Genomic DNA, 21,363 nt, shown 5'->3' on the forward strand with positions numbered 1-21,363 from the left:
TGTCAATATTATTTGAAACAAACAATTTAAATGTGCAATGACTAAACACACACACCGGTAGTTTGATAAAAAGAGAATATTTTATTTTCACAAGAGATTAGACAATACAGACAGATGCTGGACTTGTCCGAAACATGAATCCCCTCGTACGTACGAGTCGAAACATGTTTAACACAAGCGTTAAAGCACTATACATGATCACTACCATAAAAAAAAAAAAGAAGTTTTAAAACCAAATCGTCTGAATGGAAACCAGGAAATCAATTTGAACTGCAGGCTTAAGCTACAACATTTCTGTATGTTTTCTTTAAACACACAATCAAAATAACTTGGAAAAAGCCAGTGCGCTCATATCTGAACTTGCGCGCGGCTCGTGTCCTCGGGTCAATGATTCGAAAGAGGAAACATGTATTAGTTGGTCTATACACAGATGACAGTCTTCATGAAAGTTCAACTTGGGCTTCACGTGTCAGATTTCACAGATATTAACAAACCCAATGCAATAATTACTGTAGCAGGAAAACCCTTTATGTACAAAACCAAAAGAAAACGTGATGAACTGAAAACACTATACAACAGCAGTTACAGAAAACCATGAGGAGGGAGAGAGAGAGAGAGACAGAGAGAGAGAGAGAGAGAGAGAGAGAGAGAGGGAGAGAGAGAGAGAGATCTGATTTAGATGTGTCCTCCTGTCTGTTGCTGGAAAACGTCGATTGTGTCTTCATCCTCCATTTCCAACTGTGGAAGAAGAACATGAGGGTTATTATTCAGTATTATTAATAAACAAGACTTCCTGTTGACTGTGGAATCGACACCTATCCACTCTGGTTACAGTGCGCTTCTATCCCATGATGCAAATCTACAATGATGCTGTCAACCCGGATCTATTCAGTGGGCGAGATGAGCTCTGTGATATTACTGACTGAATCTTGTTTTATTGCTGAATCTTCATCTAAGAGCACATGATACCAGCTCTGTCTAAATCATGCATTAAACTTCTGATCAACATGGAAGATTCGGTGGGAAAATAAGGGCAGGACATTTCCATCAGGATTTGATTGGATGATAAAAAGTGGTGTATGATATGATTGGATCATTTTTCTCATTTATCAATAATAATACTCACTGGATTGTAATTTTGTACTGTAATAATAAAACAAACTGTAATTAAATTATTTTTTAAATTAATATAAAGGCACTACAAGAAACATGACCAATGTATTAATATGTAATATGTATATATATATATATATATATATATATATATATATATATATTAATACATTTATATATTTAATAACTTTATTTATTAAAAATAATTTGATAATTTTATATATATATATATATATATATATATATATATATATATATATATATGTATATGTATATGTATGTATTGAATACATATTACATATTAATACATTGGTCATGTTTCTTGTAGTGCCTTTATATTAATTTTAAAAATCTTATATATATATATATATATATAATATTTAAGTAATACATGTATATATATATATATATCTGTGGAAAAGAGCTATATTTGAATTTCAAAACGATGTAACAGAGTTGGAAAGAAATCTACATAATTATCATGAAAATAGTGTCACAGTGTAATTAGGCTTCATTTTCTTAATATGACTAATAATGCAATTAGGCTTTGTTTTATTAAGTATGGATTGAATATGAGCTGGACATTCAGGCTTTGTGAGCTTCGCCTTTTCCTCTGAGAAGAATAGAGTTCAGCTTGATTCCTTCTGGTCTTAAGGCCAGTTCACAGCGCACAGACAAACACGTTTGCTGGGTTTTGTCAGATCAGTGTGTGTGTGTGTGTGTCTGCGTCTGTTGGCGTTGGTCGGGGTTTGTTTTCACTCGACTGAACATGTTCAATCAGTGTCTGTCGGGGCAGTGTGAACATGACAGATATTTTTCATTAAATTATAAATCCAACAGCCAACTTGTTTGTTGCCGTTTGTCTGTGGGCTGTGGATTGGCCTTTAAACACCTCTGCACACAACCACACACACACACACAAACAAATATTATCATCATTATGGGGACATTCCATAGGCATAATGGTTTTTATACTGAGCTAATGATATATTCTTTCCTCTAACCATAACCCTACCCATCATTAAAAAAACATAATTTACTATAGATTTATAACCTTTTTTCCTCATGGGAACCGAGAAAATGTCCCAACAAGGGAAAAATGACTGGTATCACTATCCTAGTGGGGACATCTGGTCCCTATAACACACACACACATACACACACACACACACAGAGAGAGTGATGTCATACCTGTGCGGGCGTGTCTGTTTCATTGATAGGCTGTCCATCAAACCGGAACCGAATCTGCCTCATCGTCAGTCCCTGCAGAAACACACGAGCACATCAGTCCAACACACTTCACCAACACTCAACACTCAACATCTGTGCTAGTTATACACTGGTATACACTAGATTTTATTAATATGTTGAATTAGCTTCAGTTTTCATTTTAATTGTTGTTATATTTGAGTCATTTTGTAATGAGCTTTTGACATTTTTATTAGTTTTGGTTTATTTTAAATATGAATATTTATTTGTATTTTATTTTATATTATATACTAGTTTGTATTAATACGCTGAATTAGCTTCAGTTTTCATTTAAATTTTTGTTATATTTTAGTAATTTTGTAAAGAGATTTTGAAAATTTGATTAGTTTTTCTTTTTTAAATATTAATATTTAGGTTTAATTTATTTGTATTTTATTTTATATTATATACTAGTTTTTATTAGTGCGTTGAATTAGCTTCAGTTTTCATTTTCACATTTTAGTAATTTTGTGAGATTTTTTATTTTGATTAGTTTTGGTTTATTTTAAATATTAATGTTTAGGTTTAATTTATTTTTTTAGCATTTTTTATTTTTATTTATTAGTTATTAATGATACATTTTTATTTAGTTAGTTATTTTAATTCAAAATTCTGATCAAATTCTCTGGCAATTAATAAATAAGTTACTTTTTTCATCTACTATAAATATATTTTAATTTAATTTAATTTATTTCACCTTTATTTCAATTAACAATAATGTGTTAATAGTATTAGTTAGCGATAATAACCTGCTGAAAACCAAATAAACCCTAATAATGAATTACTGAATTAGACTTTAAGTTAAATTCTTTAATGTAATATTCATATTTTCTTTTTTTCATTTTTCTTAACTTTATTTCAATGAACAAAACCCGTGTTTTAATAGTGTTAGTTAGTGATAATAACCAGCTGAAAACTGAATATATCCTGAATGAATGACTCGATTAGACTTGTTCTTTTTGCCGAATCGGTTGAATCGACTGGCAGATCCCTCTGAGAAGAAAGCAGCGTTAACATCTGAGGGCGCATCCACATCATCTTCTAAACCTCAACCCGAGAAGAGTCAGACAGAGATCAGCTGAAACCTCAGGCCTTGATATGTGTTTTCTGCTGTCGACACGGGTTTCCTCCGCTTCCTTCCACTGAACGCTGTCCTACTTCTGCCGGCCAAACTCCCAGCGCCACAATGAGATTAAACCCTGCGCCTCTGCCAGGAGAACATGTTCCCGACCTGAAGATCACGAGGAGCATCTTAACCCCGTGTGTTAACAGCGCTGATAAACCCTGTGTGTGTACACAGATGTGAGGACGCCAGTCTGGTCCTGTGTGTCTTTCTTCATCATACGTGAACACTCGAGTCCTTGTTGTTTCTCTGAGCCTCGGAGCGGATGCGCAGGACCGTTAACCGGACACGAGGGAGTGATAGAGCCAGCAGACGGAGAGGCCATGGAGGAAGTTATTGATCAGGCTGAGGAGCTTTAGTGCCGCTATATCAGACTCGTATTCATATGTCCTGCTTCAATCCATCCTCAAGGTCTTTCATTGTTGTTTTAATGACAGACGGGTGGAATAAACCAGACTCAGGATTCGCCTGAACAATGCTCTAGAATATTATCTATCAATATCAGTCATCCTTATTCGTGCGATTTGTAAAAAGTACATAAATAAACAAATGTTTAGTTTACGACTGCATCTGTTTCTGAATCAATCATCTCATATCTAAGCTTTTAATCATAGTTTTCTCTCATTGTTTATGTATAGTGATTTTAAAGTCTCCCTGTGGTGAAAATCCAGCTTTTAATGGTGTTTAAATGTCTATGTGGCATTATTAATATGCTTTAAGACAAACCATGTGTAAATTCATAAGTCGACACCATAGCTGAGTATTTTCTGCTTAAAACTGCAGTGAACCAAAGACAGTCTCAAAAACACGGTGTGAAATCGCTGGTGTTTCTGACGTCACAAACTAACCAATCAGATCAACGTGTGATTGCCAACGAGTGGATCTCTGAGCTGCTGTGAGTGAGTGGAGGCGGGGCTCATTTGCATATTCATAGAACCGCACATACTAAATGAGGCAAGAGTGTAGAGTTACATTCAAGATATTTTAATGCACAAAGCATTTTTTTTCAAAGAAGAAAACTATTAAATATGTCATTTTAGTTTAGTTTTAAGGGATAAAATGATTGACCACAGGGGGACTTTAAACGGTTTCCATAAGGAAAGGAGACCAACGAACGTCGGACATAAAGATGCTAAGATCATGCTTAAAATATTAAAAGCATGCCTTAAAAACCCTTTGATACCACATTAATGTGTCCTAGGTGGCACTTCATTATTGAGTATATCTTTGAAATATGTTGTCATGCGGTTGCATTGTTTTGTGAGGGTGAAAAGGTCCGAGGTGCAATAAAACGAGAGCGCAGAATAGAGCGCAAGAGACGGTTCCGGTAGTAAAAACTCCATTCACTTTCTCCACAGGGAAATAGATTTTTTTAATGACAACTTATAAACCAACCTTTAAAGCCAGCCCTACTGTGAGCTGCGAGGCTGTTAATCGTGCTCCCGCTGAAGCCGTCAGCCCTCGTTACTTAAACTTATTTTAAAAAGAAATCATGTTAAAAAGTGCAATTTGTGGTGACAAACTGCATTACCCATAATGCTGTACAGAAAAGTACACCAATCAGAGTCTAAACAAGCAAAAGGCAACAAAATGTCTCGTCAGTTCCCATGAAGCACTGCAAACGACGTAATCGTGTCGATCTTTCTTTGATTTCAAAATACTGAAATATTTAAATAAATATTATTAATATTTTGCAATAACCTTCAAATATATCTATCTATATATATATATATATATAAATCAACATTTGTGATGAGTAGTTTTATGCTTCTCCATCGTTTTTAATTCGCTTATGCTGTTTGCAATGCATCATGGGATTGTAGTTCTTTCCCTCACTAAAGCCGTAAGTTCACAGTCTTGTACCTTTGTGTATTTTTCATATTTTCAAATACTTTTTTCCTTCAAATAAACGTTTGTAATGTTGTGATTCTCCTCGTAGCTGATTGTCTTGGCTCATGGCTAATAACTTTTTTTAATGATACTCTTAATTAGTGTATAATTAGGGCATTTCTCTCTTTTTGGGGTATGTTGTTTTGTATATTTTGTAAACAAATTATTTTTTGTGTGTAATAATAAATGCAGTTTAATTAATAAAAAAATAAAAAAATTGTTTCTGCTCAGAATTACATAAGTATAAACAATACTTAATTTCTAATCATATTTCGTGTTGTGTTGTTGTTGTTGTTGTGTTGACAAACAAGGAAAATTCTACTGTATGTCTTCAGCAGTGAAGAAACTATGATGGGCTTGTGGAAACCTCGTCTATATTTTGCACATGAACTCTAATATGTGCCGCCAGGACTTCACAATACTGTCGGGACAGTAAGTTGTCGATCCTTGTAGCTGAGAAGCACTGTGTGTGTGAGAGTGTGTGTGTCGTGATGATCTCACCTGTCTCTCGCAGTAGGCCTTCATGAGCTTGCTGAGGGGTGTGTGTCTCTTGATTTTGAACTGGACCACGGACCCGTCCTGTCCCGCCACCTTCAGGTTGATGTGGTCGTTGTTCTCTGTCTTCACCCCCTCCTGAGAACACAAAAACACACGTGTATGAATATGAGATATCTTACTTCACTCTTCCTTGCATGTTTTAGGTGCATCTCATTTGTAACTATTAAATGTAATTATGCATAATATATCGGACATGTTGGTCGACCAATACACAGAAAATACTGTAAGGAAGATTCTAGACAATGGCTCATCTATAATCTATAGTATGAAAGGAACCGTTTGTAGCTTGATGATTAAAAATGAATGAATGTGAGTCACATGACAATAACATGGAAAGGGAATGCAGCAGGCTATCATGTGACCATTGTGGCGAATATAGAAACTAGTTCCATCCTTTTTAAAGGAACCCCGGGTATTAAGACTTGTATGCCTTACTGTTCTCCCAAAGTACAGATATAATATACAATTCATGAAATATGTCTTAGGGTACGTTTCCACGACAACGATACGCTTAAAACGGAGAAGTTTTTCCTTTGAGTTTTCCGCGTACAGACGACACCATTGTCAAAACGATCCCCATTCACACGGATCCACGAAAACGACTAAACACGCTGTATTCTGCGGCCAGGCCAGTAGATGGCGATGAAACACTATAGACTGAACACGTAATACGCATGTGCGTGACGTCATCGTCTTCAGAGATTCGCGTTTTTGTTGTTTACACGGAGAACGTTTTCAAAATCTTGCACTTTGAAACCTGATTTCAAAAGTTTGCGTTTTCAGGGAACCAAAACGCCGTTGTCATGTAAACGAACGACCAAAATGCGTAAAAAGTTTTACGTTTTTTAGTTGAAAACGGTGTCGTGTAAACAGCCCTTAAGCTGTTATAAAATGTGGGGGGGAAAAGTTGACATTGCAATGCATTCTGGGTAGTGCTAGTGAGTGACATCAAATGGTGGCACTGATCTCGGCACTGTTATCTTGATTCCTCTGTGTTACAAAAATATCATCTGTTTAACTATTTTTCTTTTCAATTTGAGCCGGAGCGCATAATTAGCGAGGATGAAAACTTCAAAGACGTTCAATATAGATTAAATCAAAGCGAAGACGACCGGAGGCGAGAGGTGGGGCAAAACGGATGGTGTCTCTGTGGCTATTGCTTGCCGATGCTAACCGAGAGGGAGAGCGTTTGAATGTCTACCAGGATGGCATCTAGCGTTTCTTGTCTCTGGCAACATATTTAAAAAATTTTTCCTTGAAAAAAGCCCCGCCTCTACTCACTCACAGCAGCTCAGAGATCCACTCCTTGACGATCACACGTTGATCTGATTGGTTACAAGGTAGTTTGTGACGTCAGAAACACCAGCGATTTTAAACCGTTCTTGAGACTGTCTTTGGTTCACTGCAGTTTTAAGCAGAAAATACTCAGCAATGGTGTTGACTTTATGAATTTATTTGCACTTGGTTTGTCTTAAAGCACAGTAAAAACACCACATATAAACAACATTAAAAACTTGATTTTCACCACAGGGGGACTTTACAGGGGGGACTTTCACCACTGGGGGACTTCCTTTCAACTATTTGAATTATACACGATTTGGTGTGGGTTATATAATTAAACTAAAATGAACATGATAAATCCTCATTCATGTGACACACTCAGTTCAGTTTATTTTAGTCTTTTACATTTGGATGTATTGCAATAATAACAGACTCATGCATGTTCATCTTAGTGGTGTTTTTTGTGGCTTTATTGGCAGTGTTGTGCTTGAGTTGCTGTGCTTCACGTGATGGATGCTCACATTTGAATCACATCATCAGATCAAACCAACAGAAAACTACTTTCCATCAGGTCTCAGTCAGCAAATACTCGGTGCACACATAAAACACGCTTATATTAGCAATATATGTCTGATATTAGACCATTTCTCCTCGTTATTTTTATTTGAACGCGCCTGTGTGTGTCGCGCGCGGTGTGAGCTCGCCACGCGCGTTCACACGTCTTCTTCCGGTGTTTCTGAGGCGGTAGTTACAGGATTTATCCACTAAGCGCGATATTTCACATTAAATATGAAACCATCTGTGTCCTCCCATGTTTTCACAATCCCTCGCACGACTTAAACTGTGACTAAATAAAAGTAATCCCTTCATTTTTAAACGCCACTCACCTTGGGTTTCTCGTCGGCCATGGTTATTGTATTTGCGCTTCTCTACGCCGCCACACAAAGAATCCGCGGGGACGCGCACGTCCGCGCCCCCGATTAAAAACAGGCCCTGCGTGCGCGGTCACGAGCGGCGCGTCCGTTCTCCGCGCTCTGTCACGATTGGCTAGAGCAGGTCACATGTATCTTGTGACGCGCGACGGTGATGTAATGCGCGAGACCATGGAGCCAGGGAAACATGCACGCGCATTCGTGCACGTCTTATCATGAAAAAAAAAAAAACGTTGAACCAAATATGAATATAAATGACACAAAACGATGATTTCTCAATAGTAAATATCACATATAATCAGATACAAGACAGGGAATCTATTATGATGGCATACATCGAGTATTGTGTTGTTTCCGAGGGGAAAATGACCCACTGCTCCTGACACTGGAGTGGGAAGGGAAGCCATTTTGTTCTTTATGTAATTCACAGATCAAGCTGAACGTACCGCAGCCATTATTTATTAATAATTCAAAACGACTGTGAGGAAAAGGCCTACACTATAACAAACAAATGAAATAATTTACACTACATTCTGAATAAAACCTCTCTTATGATCATTTTATATCATTGACAGAAATATATATATATATTAGGGCCATATATAAAACAGTTTATTTCAAAGAAACATTACAATGTGTAAAGAAATCAGTTCAAGCTTTAAAATCACAAACAAAAAAATCCATAATTACACCATAATTTAAAAGGAATACCATTAAAAGCAAGTGTTTACAAACCCTGACCTTACATATAAAAGCAATATTTTAAGCTAGAACACTATTTATAATAACTTAAATTAAAACATGGAATTATTATTATTATTATTATTATTATTGCACTTTATATACTAGGGATGCACAATATATCGGCCACTATCTCGGTATCGGTCGATGTATGTTAATTTTTAATGTTATCGTTATCGACCCAATAAGAAAATGTGTCCTTTATATTAAAGCCGATAAATAATGGCTTATTTTCTTCAGCTGAGACACATGATGGTTTTGAATTGCTTGAAAATATGATTGGAATCACTTCAAAAAAATGAAAATACAGTTCAGTGCAACATGTGCAGCGCAAGTCTGTCAAATAGGCTGCATAAAATTAGAATGAAAACATTGTGTGTTTGTGACATGGCTTTTAATGATGAGACTTTTGTTTTTGTAATCAAAAATTATATTAAAATTTGATTTAGATTTATTGGGCAATTAGTTATTGGCTTTCAAATATAAGGAATCATCAGTTATCGGTATCGGCCAAAATGTTCATATCGGTGCATCCCTATAATTCTTATCAGATATGTTCAATTAAAATAGCTAGAATTGTCATCGGACCACTGAAAATCCTTTAGAGAACAAAAACACATGCGATTTGTAAATATTCAAAAAACGCAAGTCTTATTTTTCTCCTTTATTCTTCATCTTTATGAAAATATGACAAACATTTGTGATTGGTATGAATTGTTATTAAACACTACTGATAATTCTGAAACAATGTTTCCTTATAACAACAACAACCATATCATTTGAAACAAATATAAACAGAGCATAATTTATATTTAATTGTCGATTAGTGTTTTCTCTCAGGCGTTCAGAGCGTCGTACTAACCGCGCGCAGGCTCCAGGGGTCCTTCAGGCTCATGGCGCTCGATTCTGAGCGCTGAACGTATTGAATGTTGTTCAGATCATAAAACTGTTTAAAATCATATTTTTCACTGTTATTCAGGAGGATTTAATATCTCCGGATGATGGAGGAGGTGGACGTGGAGCCCAGTCCCACGGTACGTGCTGGTTTATGCTGGTTCTTCAGTCCATATGATTATTAATAAACAGTACAAGTATGCATATGTGAAGAATACACATGTTCTTTGGTGTTACCATGGTATCTGAATGTAGTATTACTAAACTATCATATACCATGGTAGTCCATAGTATTTCAATAAGTTGGTATATAATTATATATATACTATGGAACTAAATTATCATAACCAGGCTACCATGGTATATATGTATTGTATAAACTGATAATATAAACTGGCTTATTCTTATATATTACTGAATGATTACCATGGTATTGTTACCATTGTTCATATACTCCTCCATTTGTTTTTCTTGCAGTTGATTCCCGGCGCTGGATTTCATCAGAGGCACTTGGGTTTTGAATGGGGTCCTGGAGATCTGTTAGTCTATGAGACAAACTACAAACTACAAGGTATTACTAACATCCACACTGGATCCTGGAAAGAGTGTGTGTGAAAGAGGCATCATAAAAACTGTCAATGGTGTGTGTTCCTGCTCAGGTCCGAAGTCTGCGGGCTCTCCGTTCGTCCACATCGTGAGGAAAGATGAAGATATCTGCTCCCCCATCCTGCGTAAGCTCTTCAACGAGTCGCATCTCATCTTCGTGGGGCTGCAGAAAATCAAAGAGGACGTCCCGAGCAAAAACAAGAAGACGCAGTGAGTCCTCAGACCTCAAACGTCGCACGCAGAGTGTGTCCTGGTGTGTGTTTGTGATCTGTCATTGTTTCCCGCAGGTTCGTGAGCATCAGTAAAAACTACAGGTCTGTGATCAGAGCCTGTATGGAGGAACTTCAGCAGAACGCAGGTAAGTGGTCACATGACACACGCATCACGCATGAGGAGGATGATGCATTTGATCAGCTGATCACGCTGTTTCTCTTCCCAGTTTCAGCACAAGAGGGGTCTATAGCGTCACAGTATGGAGATCAGGTACATGCTGAAGTTCCCGTGAAATATGAATCGACTGATACAGTAACTCATGGCCAGTGCAGATTGTATTAACGAAAATGTTTTTTGTTAGAATGAAACTACTATCGAAACACTGGTTCTGCACATCATTTATCAGACAACTAAACACTAAAATAAAACATTAAAATAAAATAAATTTGAAATAACATATAAATATTACATGAGAAAATCAGAAATGTTGCATTGGTAACTAGCTGCAATAAAATGAGTATAATACTAAAATTAATAAAATTGAAATAGAAATTAATGAAAAAATTAATTGAAATAGAAATAAATGACAAAAACAAATATAAAAGAAATGGTTATAACTTAAGTTCAACATAAAATGAAAACTGAAAATCTAAAAATTATTTTGAAATATCAATAAATACTATAATAGCATATTAATACTACTAAAATAACACTGTCTTTTGTTTTATTTGAAAAAGATAAATTAATTATTAGATTACAAAGATATTAGTAAATACTCTAATATTATATGAATATTATTAAAATAACACTAATAATAACACTAATTTCTAATTATTTTATATGCATTATTTTATAAAGATAAATTAATTATTAGATTAAAAAAAATAAAAAAATACTATTATAATATATAACTATTACTATTAAAAAACACCATTAAAACTATTAAAAAAACTATTAAAAAAATTATATTTATTTTGTTTTATTTTATAAAGATAAATTAATCATTAGATTACAAAATATCAATAAATACTATATTAATATTATTAAAACAACACACATTTTCTAATTATTTTATGTGCTTTATTTTATAAAAATACATTTGTCATTAGATTACAACAATACAATCTTAATATGTACTTAAGTGTTTCTAAAAGTAAAAATGAAAAAATGAATAAAATCTCGCTCGGCCTCTGAAACAGTCTTTCTGCTGACATAACATTGTTTCTTTTGCTCATGTGACATTTATTATGATCTAATCAAACCGTGGTGGATCAAATCAGTGATTTTCAAAGGGAATATTCTCTCTCACTCAAACATGTCCTGTTATTGTTGATCTGATCTCTGTAGGTGTCTATTCTCTTGGCCATCGAGCTGATCTGGAACCTGTGTGAGGTGCTGTTCATCGACGCATCTCCAGGTACAGACGCCTGCGCTGCTCCGATTGAGACAGAGCGACACCTGTCATAATCTGAAGGGGGGAATCCAACCGTCTCCATTGACTTTGCATTGCGAGAAGCTGCATCCTTGTCATTTATGACTTTATTTGACAATATAATTTGACATTTATTTGATGGTTTTATAACACAAAACAATGTCTAAAGGCTGCCATGTGACAAGGTGAACAGCAGGGGTCGGCAACAGGCCAAGACTGGCCCGCCAGCAATAATATCTGGAAATAGATCCGTCATGACAGCAACAGTTACTCACAATCACTCCGTCTTTAGTGATTTTGCCTTCAAAATAAAGTACGAGAACGTTTTTGCAGCAATGTTTTATTTTGAGATTAATTGAGAGCTTTTAATTTGAAAACTTCTGAAAGACATTCAAAAGAGTCTGTGGATTGCTGGACACACCTCTAAAATAGCCGTCATCAAATGTCTACTATTATATTCTTTGCACTAGTTTCCACTATCGCAGCCGACACTGTCACACATTTATTAATAAACAATTAAAATGTCTCCTTGCTATATTTGAAACATTAATAATCGTTACTTTTGCCGGTTCTTTGTGACAGCTTTTAGGTGCGTTATTGGCAGCGTCACCCTCGGGTTACATGAAGGTGTCAGCACTGAAAACATGGGGATTTTTTAGACAATAATCGCACTACCTATTCTATATTCTATAATTAAATCAACTAATCGAATATTCGAAAATCATGACTCATCCCTAGTCACTCACTACTGCTTTATTCATTTATCCAGTGTGAAACCCGGACACTGACACACAAGTGTGGCTTTTTGTGAATGACTGTCAGTCTACAAACTACCAGTTACTACCAGATCTGTCTCCATCTGCTGGTCATGATGGTTGTGTTGTGTTGTGTTGTGTAGCCGGATCTCTGCTGGTCATGACGAGTGTGTTGTGTTGTGTTGTGTAGCCGGATCTCTGCTGCTGCACCTGCTGGACTGGGTGCGTCTCCACAAGTCAGATGTGGACTCCAGAGCGAGAGAAGTGTTGCAGAGCGAGAGCCCCACTCGACATCAGGCCTACTGGGACGTGGTATGAAGCGCATAACCTCTGACCTCCAGATGCTCAACACATCACCTCTGGGGTCCTCACGTGTGTGTGTGTGTGCAGGTGATCAGTTTAGTGCTGCAGGGCCGGATGGATGAAGCCCGGCAGGTTCTGTCCAAACAGGCGTCTCTGCGGGCCGAGAGCAGCTCTGTGTTCAGACGCATGGACCTCCTGCTCCAGAACATGCCCGTGTTTAACGTCCGTACACACATCAACACACAACACGCTCCTGATTAAAGAATTATTTTTTTTACTCTTTTCACTTCAGCAGCAATATGTCAAGTGCCATCTTTAAAAAGAGAACAAACTTTAGGTCTGTGCTCTAAAATATTCAAAACTTATGACTCTTGAATAATTTGAAAAATCTCATTTTCAGGTCTATGCTCAAAAGTGAATAAATGGATTATAACTACAATCAAATCTATAACTATAAAATCCCCTAAAAATACAAAATATTAAATTAAAAACAGTAATGAACTAAAATATAGTACAATTTTCTTGTTGAAAAAAATTAATTGGTCATTTGATCGACCAACGAAGAGCACCAGAGAGTTAACTGTAGTAAAATCACTGTAACAACCACCTTTAGGGCTCATTTCTTTTATAAACCAGTGTCACCATGAAATAATCACGTTGTGTGTGTGTGTTTAGCCCACAGGAACTCAAACGCTGACCGAGTTTGATATGAAATGGAGAAACTGGCACGAGGAGTGTGACCGCAGTCTCCAGGACAACACCTTCGCTAGCAACCGTCACCTGGAGACCATCTGCAAGGTGAGGGGTCGTGACCTCTGGTGACCCGTGATCAGGTATCATCAGCATCACCCTGATTGTGTGCGTCTCTGTCAGATCCTGGTGGGCGATGAAGACGCTCTGCTGGAGCAGAAGGAGCTGCTGAGCACCTGGTATCACTTTCTGGTGACGCGGCTGCTGTTCACACACCCCACCATCAAACCGCCCGACCTGCACTACTACGCACAGGTAGTGTTCCTTTACCGTCATAGGACAGGCACGGTTATTGAGTGAGCGTATGATCGTGGTTATTCAGTGTAATCACAATTATTTGAGATACCCGCAATAATTGTGCAGTTTAGATTACAGCTACATTTTATCCTCTAAATAAGGGAAATTTAAGTGCTTAAAGAAATGCCATCAAATGTGTGATGTCGTGTCTCCTCCTCCAGTGTGGAGGCCAGGGCGCTCCATACCCGGCTTGGAGCGCCTAGCCCCGCGGCCCTGGTGGGCCTGCCGGTGCAAAGGGTGTCCTGCAAGGGACCATTCTGGTTTTGGGGGAAGTGGGGTGACCGCTTCTCCCGGGGAGTCTGGGGATCGGCTCTGGGGGGGTCTGTGGCCCTGTGGCTTGGTCCTGGAGCCGATCCTCGCTCCCAAAACCTAAGTCCCAAATCATGTAGTAAAGAATGGAAAAAAAAAAAAAAAAATTATATATATATAAGCACACAAATATCAAAGGTCTTCCTTCATATGGAATTAAGTTTATATTATATTAAGGTTATTTAATTATATTACTATATTGTATTTATTATAAGATTATATTATATTTTATAGTATTATATAAATATTTATTTTGACAGCATTAAAGAAAATCATATGGGCCAATATTATATATTATATTAATATATAAGTAGTTATATATATATTATACATTTTTACAGCATTAAAGTAAATTAAATGGGCCTTCAAAAAAATCTTAAAACCGAATTAAATCATTAATTGCCATGATTTGTATGACAATTAATCGTTAGCACAAAATTCATGATCATGACAGGCCTATACTATTATAGTTCTATGGCTATTTATAATTTAATATTTTATGTTTTATGTTTATTAATTTGAGTAATTCTGTTGTTTTTGACATTTTTAGTAGTTATTTTTAATTTTTTTTCTATATATTTATTTAAGTTTCAGTTAAACAAAATTAAAATTAGAAATGCTACTTTCTTTATTTTATTTCAATTAACAAAGTTTGTAATGGTTTTAGTTAACTATAATAACCCATCTATATAATATAACTATAAGTCATGCTTCACAAAGAAAATTGTATTTTGCATCTTGCATCATTTATTTTTATCTCTAAATTAATTTTCACAACAGTTCAGCACTACACATTCTCTTTACAGTAGTATCCTAAAATCAGGCTTATGTTTCTGTGTTTTATTTATTTTAGTTATAATAACCCTACATGCAACACACACACACCACGAGTAAAGCTGCCAGGTATCATACAAACCGCTGAGAATTCATCATGCATGTCTGAACAGTATATATGTTTTTGTTACCTTATGAAAACTTCTGTAATGTTCTGCTTTTTGTTATATATTTTCTTATAATTTAGATCTTTGTCTGATTGTTTAGAAGAGAACACTCCATTTCTCTTGACAATGGGCAGCAGCAGCTCACTGTTTTACTCTCATATAAACAAGGAATAAATGATACAGTGTGAGTGTATAAACCCCCAGCTGACTGTGTGTGTGTGTGTGTGTGTGTGTGTGTGTGTGTGTGTGTCAGTCGAGCATGAACATGTTTCTGGGTCCGCGGGCGACTCCCGAGCCTCTGGACATCATTCTGCTGTCGGCGTTTGAGTTCGACCTGCATCAGGTGATCAAAGACTGCAGGTGCGTCAGCGCTTTCTCAGTACACACACACACATTCATCTGAACAGACCCTCTCACACACACATGTGATGTCTCCACAGCATCGCGCTCAACAACTGGTGGTTTGTGGCTCATCTGACGGACTTGCTGGATCACTGCAAACTGCTGCAGTCACACAACCTCGAGTGCGTATCTCACATCACATCATGCTTTCATTACACTTATGATCAGGTTTCTGCACACAAAAAGTAATTTTAGTGTTTATTTGCAGGGTTGGAAATTACCTTTTTCACTCCCCGGCCAATTTGGCCACAAAATTAAGTTACCGGCCATTCAGAATGTTCTACTAGCCAAAAAAAGAAAGGAAAATAATCTGATTAACTACGTCACTGCTTATTATTTATCTGTCATCCAGCATCTCCTCCCTTCCTCTTTTATCCTCATCCTTTTCACCAAAAATGTATTTTAGGTGGATAGATCCATAAAGTACAAAGAATGTAAAAAAAAAAAAAAAAAAAAAAAGTAGGATGTTGGAAAATGTTTTTTCTGTTAACCACATGCTTTTTAATCTTCGCTATTGTTTCAATTCAAATGAAGCGTGCCGTTATTTGTTGCATAGTGACGTGTGTGTTCAAGATATGTTCAGATTCTGCGCAATGCGCTGTATTTAATATCAGATTAGTCTTTCACAAACTTCCCCAGCAAAGTGAGTAAACATAATAATAACACACTAAATTGGCTAGTGATTTGACAGCGTTACCAAACCCTGTTTATATGATCATTTTCCACCCTCACTCCTCCTATATGTAAATGACCTCTGTTATGGTAGCTTTAAAGGAAAGGTAAAGGTACAGATTCATGCGTCTCTTTGAGAAGGTTTTGATGGATGTGATGGTTCTGTGTGTTTGTAGTTTTGGCTCTAATCTGCGTGAGTTTCTGGTTTTGGAGTACGCCTCAGGTCTCTTCACACATCACAGGTGATTAAACACATTATTTATCTCTGCTGAATTAATGAGAACATGTAACTAAAATTTATTTAAATAGCGCTTTTCACAGTACAAATTGTTTCAGAGCAGCTTTATAGAAAATGCTTTTTTCAGTGTTAAAATTTAATAAGTGTCTTCTGCTCACCAAGACTGCATTTATTTAATCAGACATACAGTAAAAGCATGAATATTGTGAAATATTATTACAATTTGAAACAGCTGTTTTCTATGTGAATATATATTAAAGTGTAATTTATCCCTGTGATCAAAGCTGAATTTTCAGCATCATTACTCCAGTCTTCAGTGTCACATGATCCTTCAGAAATCATGAAGATTTGATGCTCAGAAATGATGTATTTCTCATATGTGTGTGTGTGTGTGTGTGTGTGTGTGTGTGTGTGTGTTAGTCTGTGGCAGCTGGCGGTGGATTATTTCGATCACTGTCCTGAGTTCGGTCGTGTGTATCTGGAGCTGCAGATTGAGAGAGTCCCGCTCGACACCGAACGCAAAGCCATTAAAGTCCTGCGTATCTGTGAGGACCGACAGATGAGTGAACAGGGTGAGCAAACACACTCAAACACTGAGGTCGACTGATCAGTCACCAAAAACTGTGATCCTCTTCCTGTCTAAACCGGCTGCTCTTTTCCAGAAAGAGTCTATTACATTACATTCTGTGTGTGTGTGTGTGTGTGTGTGTGTGTGTGTGTGTTGCAGTGCGCAGTATCTGTAAGATCATGGCTAAACGAGCTCTGAGGAACAACAGACTGGGATCTGCTCTGTCCTGGAGCATCAGAGCAAAAGACGCAGCCTTCGCCACACTCATCTCTGAGAGGTTACTATCTATCTGTCTGTCTGTCCATATCTATCTATCTATCTATCTATCTATCTTATCCATCTATCCATCCATCATCCATAATCCATCTTATCTTATCCATCCATCATTCTTATCTATCTTATCCACCCATCTATAATCCATCTTATCTTTCTTATCCATCCATCATCCATCTATCCATCTCTTATCTTTCTTATCCATCCATCCATCTGTCCCTATCTATCAGTCCATCCACCCTACCTACCCCTGCCAATATACATAATTGGTTATCATGTTGTCTTTTTAACCTATAATTATTATTTTTTTACAACTTCAAATTACCATTACTGTAATGTTCTAAAACAGACTTAATTGTCTTAATGCTACATATAATATATAAGAATAAAAAAAAAAAAAAAAAATATATATATATATATATATATATATATATATATATATATATATATATAATTATTAAATTGCTCTTTTTCTCCTAACGCTTCTTTCCATGTGTTTTGCGCAGGTTTCTTCAGGATTACAGTAATAAAGGCTCTTTCACAGATCTGGATTTGTTGGATAATCTGGGTCCTGCCATGCTGCTCAGTGACAGACTGACGTTTCTAGGTACAACATGACAAACCGACGACATTTTTGTGATTTATCTGAAGAGCTGCTATAATACGGTTTCATGAATTTTTCATGAACAACTCATATTTCTGTCTGCTGGTTTTTTCACATGACTATTTATCACAGCTTTCACTTCGGCTGTCCTTCACTAACTGTGAAGGATTCATCAGTGCACATCATATTATCACATAGCTTGTCTTTCATCTAATAACTTTCTCTTCATGTATTAATACTGACCAATAGCTAAAGCAATTTATAAGTTATTGTTTTCAGCAAATGCACATTCAGCTGTGACTCATTCTGTTATAAGTCCATGTTTTTCTTGTCAGATATCCTGTTTCACTCTGAACGATGTCACATCACAGACTTAAAAACGATTACTAATGCCTTTTTATTCTTTAAGAAGGTCTGTAGTCTATGAGATGTATGACCATGTGTGCGTGTGTGTTTTTAGGAAAGTACCGTGAGTTTCACCGGCTTTACGGCGAGAACCGCTTCTCTGAGGCGGCCAGACTCCTGCTGTCCCTCATGACGGCTAAGATCGCCCCGCGCAGCCTGTGGATGACCCTGCTGACTGACGCACTGCCACTGCTGGAGCAGAAGGAGGTCACTCACACCTCATGCTTTACACCAACCCGTAACCTTAGTAGAGTAGGTGCTAGGAACAATGAAAGTTTGGCTATAGAACTTCATTCCCTCGGGTCATTTTGATCCAAAACTTTTTTTTAATTTAGTGTGCATCAGAGGGGTCCAGGACCATAGGACTTTTGTCACACTTGAACAACGAATACACAAAAAAACATTTTTTGATTGGATTCAAGGAGTTTTGTGGTTGAAATTTAAAAAAAAAGTAACAAATTCTTCCCTCACGGGTCAATTTGACCCCCTTAGGAATGAAAGGAATGCGAGGAATACACAGAAAATCCTAAACCTTTACCAAAAAATTATTTTCTAATGTCTACATGCGTATCTGAATGCATACTGAAGAGAAACTGAGTTTAGGATCCAGAAGAACAGCTCATTTGCTCCATATAGAGCTATAAGGCCATCTAGTAGCTAGAGTCATATTATCATTATTTTCACAAGAGGTCGGCAAAGACACCCAATGTAAGATATTTTGAGCTGAATTAAAAGGGTTATGCATGCAATTGTGAGTTATTTTGAATTTAAGTGGTAAGAATGTGAGGAATGTGCTTAAATTATTTATTTATTGATAAAATATAGTAATTTGAAGGTAAATAAAATAAAGAAAACTCCCCCAAAAAAATGCATTAAAAATGGAAAAAGTAATATCAAAAGGCGATCGAGACGCTTTGGCTTCACTTTTCAGCACTTGTGCGGCACGCTTGGTCTGTACTATCAACTGATTAAATATTTGCCTTAAATGCTAGGATAAAAGCGACTACCAAATGCATAAATATAAACATAAACATATTAGCTTAACCCATAAAAGTTGACCATAGTGTGTTTGGCATATCGTTTGAATCGCTCTGTTTTCCTGCATGTAAAGGTGATCTTCTCCGTGGATCAGACGTATGAGCTCATGTCCTGTCTGGAGGAACTGAACTCAGAAACCAAAGAGCCAAAGCAGACAGACCAGGTACTGCTCGTCCAGAATGTCCCAGAAGCACGTGAGCTGCCCATTATAAGGTTTAGCTGTAAATTAAGATGTTTCTAAGCTGTTTTTCCTCTGTGTGTTTTAGGATGAAGATATCGAGTCCACAAAGACGGAGCTCTTGCGACTGTCTCTGGCCCGTAACCTCGCCATGGCCATCGTTAAAGAGGGAACGATTGAAACATAAATTCATCCGATCATTTAAATAACATTTAAAGCTGTTTTTTTGTGTCCTGTACATAATTCAAAAAACTTGGATTAAAAAATGTGTTGTCTTTTATAAAAACTTTTCCAGTATTTGCAAAAAATGGTATTTCATATGGATTTATTTTGTCTTCATATAAAGGTCTTGTGACTTTGTGAGGTGTTAGGGGGTAACAGCTTAAGGACCCAGACCCAGATATGATGAAAGAAGACTAGGAGACGTGAGGTTCAATCAAATAGAGAAAAATTTACTGAAGAATAGTTTGCAGTTTCATCGGTAGAGCCAAGCGTCAGAGTCTCACGAGGAGGTCGCAGGCCAGACTCTACCTTACACAAAATCTCACACCAGTTATACAATTTCCAAGGGCATGAATTACATCATTGCTTACAGGTTAGCTACTTCTGATTGGCTAAGAGTCCACAAAATCAAAAACACATCTGCACACATGGATAGATATGAGTGTATGCCGCCATTAGTCAAGATAGTTGTCGTCCGATTCCTAGATTTAGTCCTGTGGTGACATCGGAGATCGTGGAAAGATGTCTCTGGGTCTGTTGTTGCATACCGAAGTGTTTCATAAATCCTATACAGGACCTGCACAAAACATCCAACGCACACACAAAGCACTAGGGAATCACAGTTTCCTCAAGGTTGGAGAGGGCCTGAGCTCACTCTCATACCAAAACATGCTGATAAAACATTCCCTCCTCAGGAAGATGTACAGATAATGTTCACTTTATTCATTAGAGAAATACACATAAAAGAAGTACAATTCTGTAAATCAAATCAGGAAAGTCACATAGTTTGACCACTGGAACATTAACTAGTCAACTAGAACAGATATATAGTCCACACATGGTGAGGGTCTTCTCCAGGCCTGAAATCTTCTGTTGGCTGTTTTCCACTACAAAGAGCCTGTTCTCTCAAGGCCGTCTTTCAGGTCAACAAAGATTAGTCTCGGACATCAGAGTGCACCTAGAAAGAAGCTGGTTAAACACTCACAGCAATATGTAGTTGAAAGTATATATGAATCATTCATGGAATATAAAAAAATGATTATATACGAAATAATGCTTCTTGATTATAATTTTTTATAGGAAAATGTAAGCACTCAGAAGGATATATATATATATATATATATTGAAGAGACGAGGGATTCTGACCCCAACCCTTCAGTCCCCCGTTTTAGACCGATGTGTGGTCCAATACCGCCACGTCTGGTCTATCAAGTGAGGTCACTACGGAAGGTGGAGTGGTAACGCATGCTCCCCTGACGGGTCACACTTGTCTCTTCGCCTCATCACGGACATGCTGGATACTAAAAATTCCAGTCCCCATTCCAAGGCTCTCCCACCTTCCACTCACAACAGGGCGTTAATGTTCTCTTTCCTCAG

General features: G+C 36.9%; 2 protein-coding genes across 2 annotated transcripts; one reads left to right on the forward strand and one right to left on the reverse strand.

Annotated features, from left to right (window-relative positions):
• Positions 1-61: 61 nt before the first annotated feature.
• Positions 62-8,242, reverse strand: sumo2b (small ubiquitin like modifier 2b). The gene is made up of 4 exons (XM_079875103.1): positions 8,101-8,242; positions 5,876-6,007; positions 2,305-2,376; positions 62-738 (listed from the first exon to the last, which is right to left on the reverse strand). The coding sequence occupies exons 1-4, from the start codon at positions 8,119-8,121 to the stop codon at positions 676-678; spliced, it is 288 nt and encodes a 95-aa protein (XP_079731229.1). The 5' UTR covers positions 8,122-8,242; the 3' UTR covers positions 62-675.
• Positions 8,243-9,749: 1,507 nt separating this feature from the next.
• nup85 (nucleoporin 85) lies at positions 9,750-20,076 on the forward strand. The gene is made up of 19 exons (XM_079883577.1): positions 9,750-9,920; positions 10,258-10,351; positions 10,440-10,596; positions 10,674-10,744; positions 10,826-10,869; positions 11,947-12,016; positions 12,977-13,098; positions 13,177-13,311; positions 13,765-13,887; positions 13,963-14,094; positions 15,640-15,746; positions 15,827-15,910; positions 16,637-16,702; positions 17,119-17,270; positions 17,426-17,543; positions 18,046-18,146; positions 18,604-18,755; positions 19,660-19,749; positions 19,853-20,076. Exons 1-19 carry the CDS (start codon positions 9,885-9,887, stop codon positions 19,949-19,951), a joined length of 1,953 nt encoding a protein of 650 aa, XP_079739703.1. The 5' UTR covers positions 9,750-9,884; the 3' UTR covers positions 19,952-20,076.
• Positions 20,077-21,363: the final 1,287 nt, after the last annotated feature.

This window comes from Squalius cephalus, assembly GCF_949319135.1.
Source record: "Squalius cephalus genome assembly, chromosome: 1".
Taxonomy (NCBI): Eukaryota; Metazoa; Chordata; class Actinopteri; order Cypriniformes; family Leuciscidae; genus Squalius; species Squalius cephalus.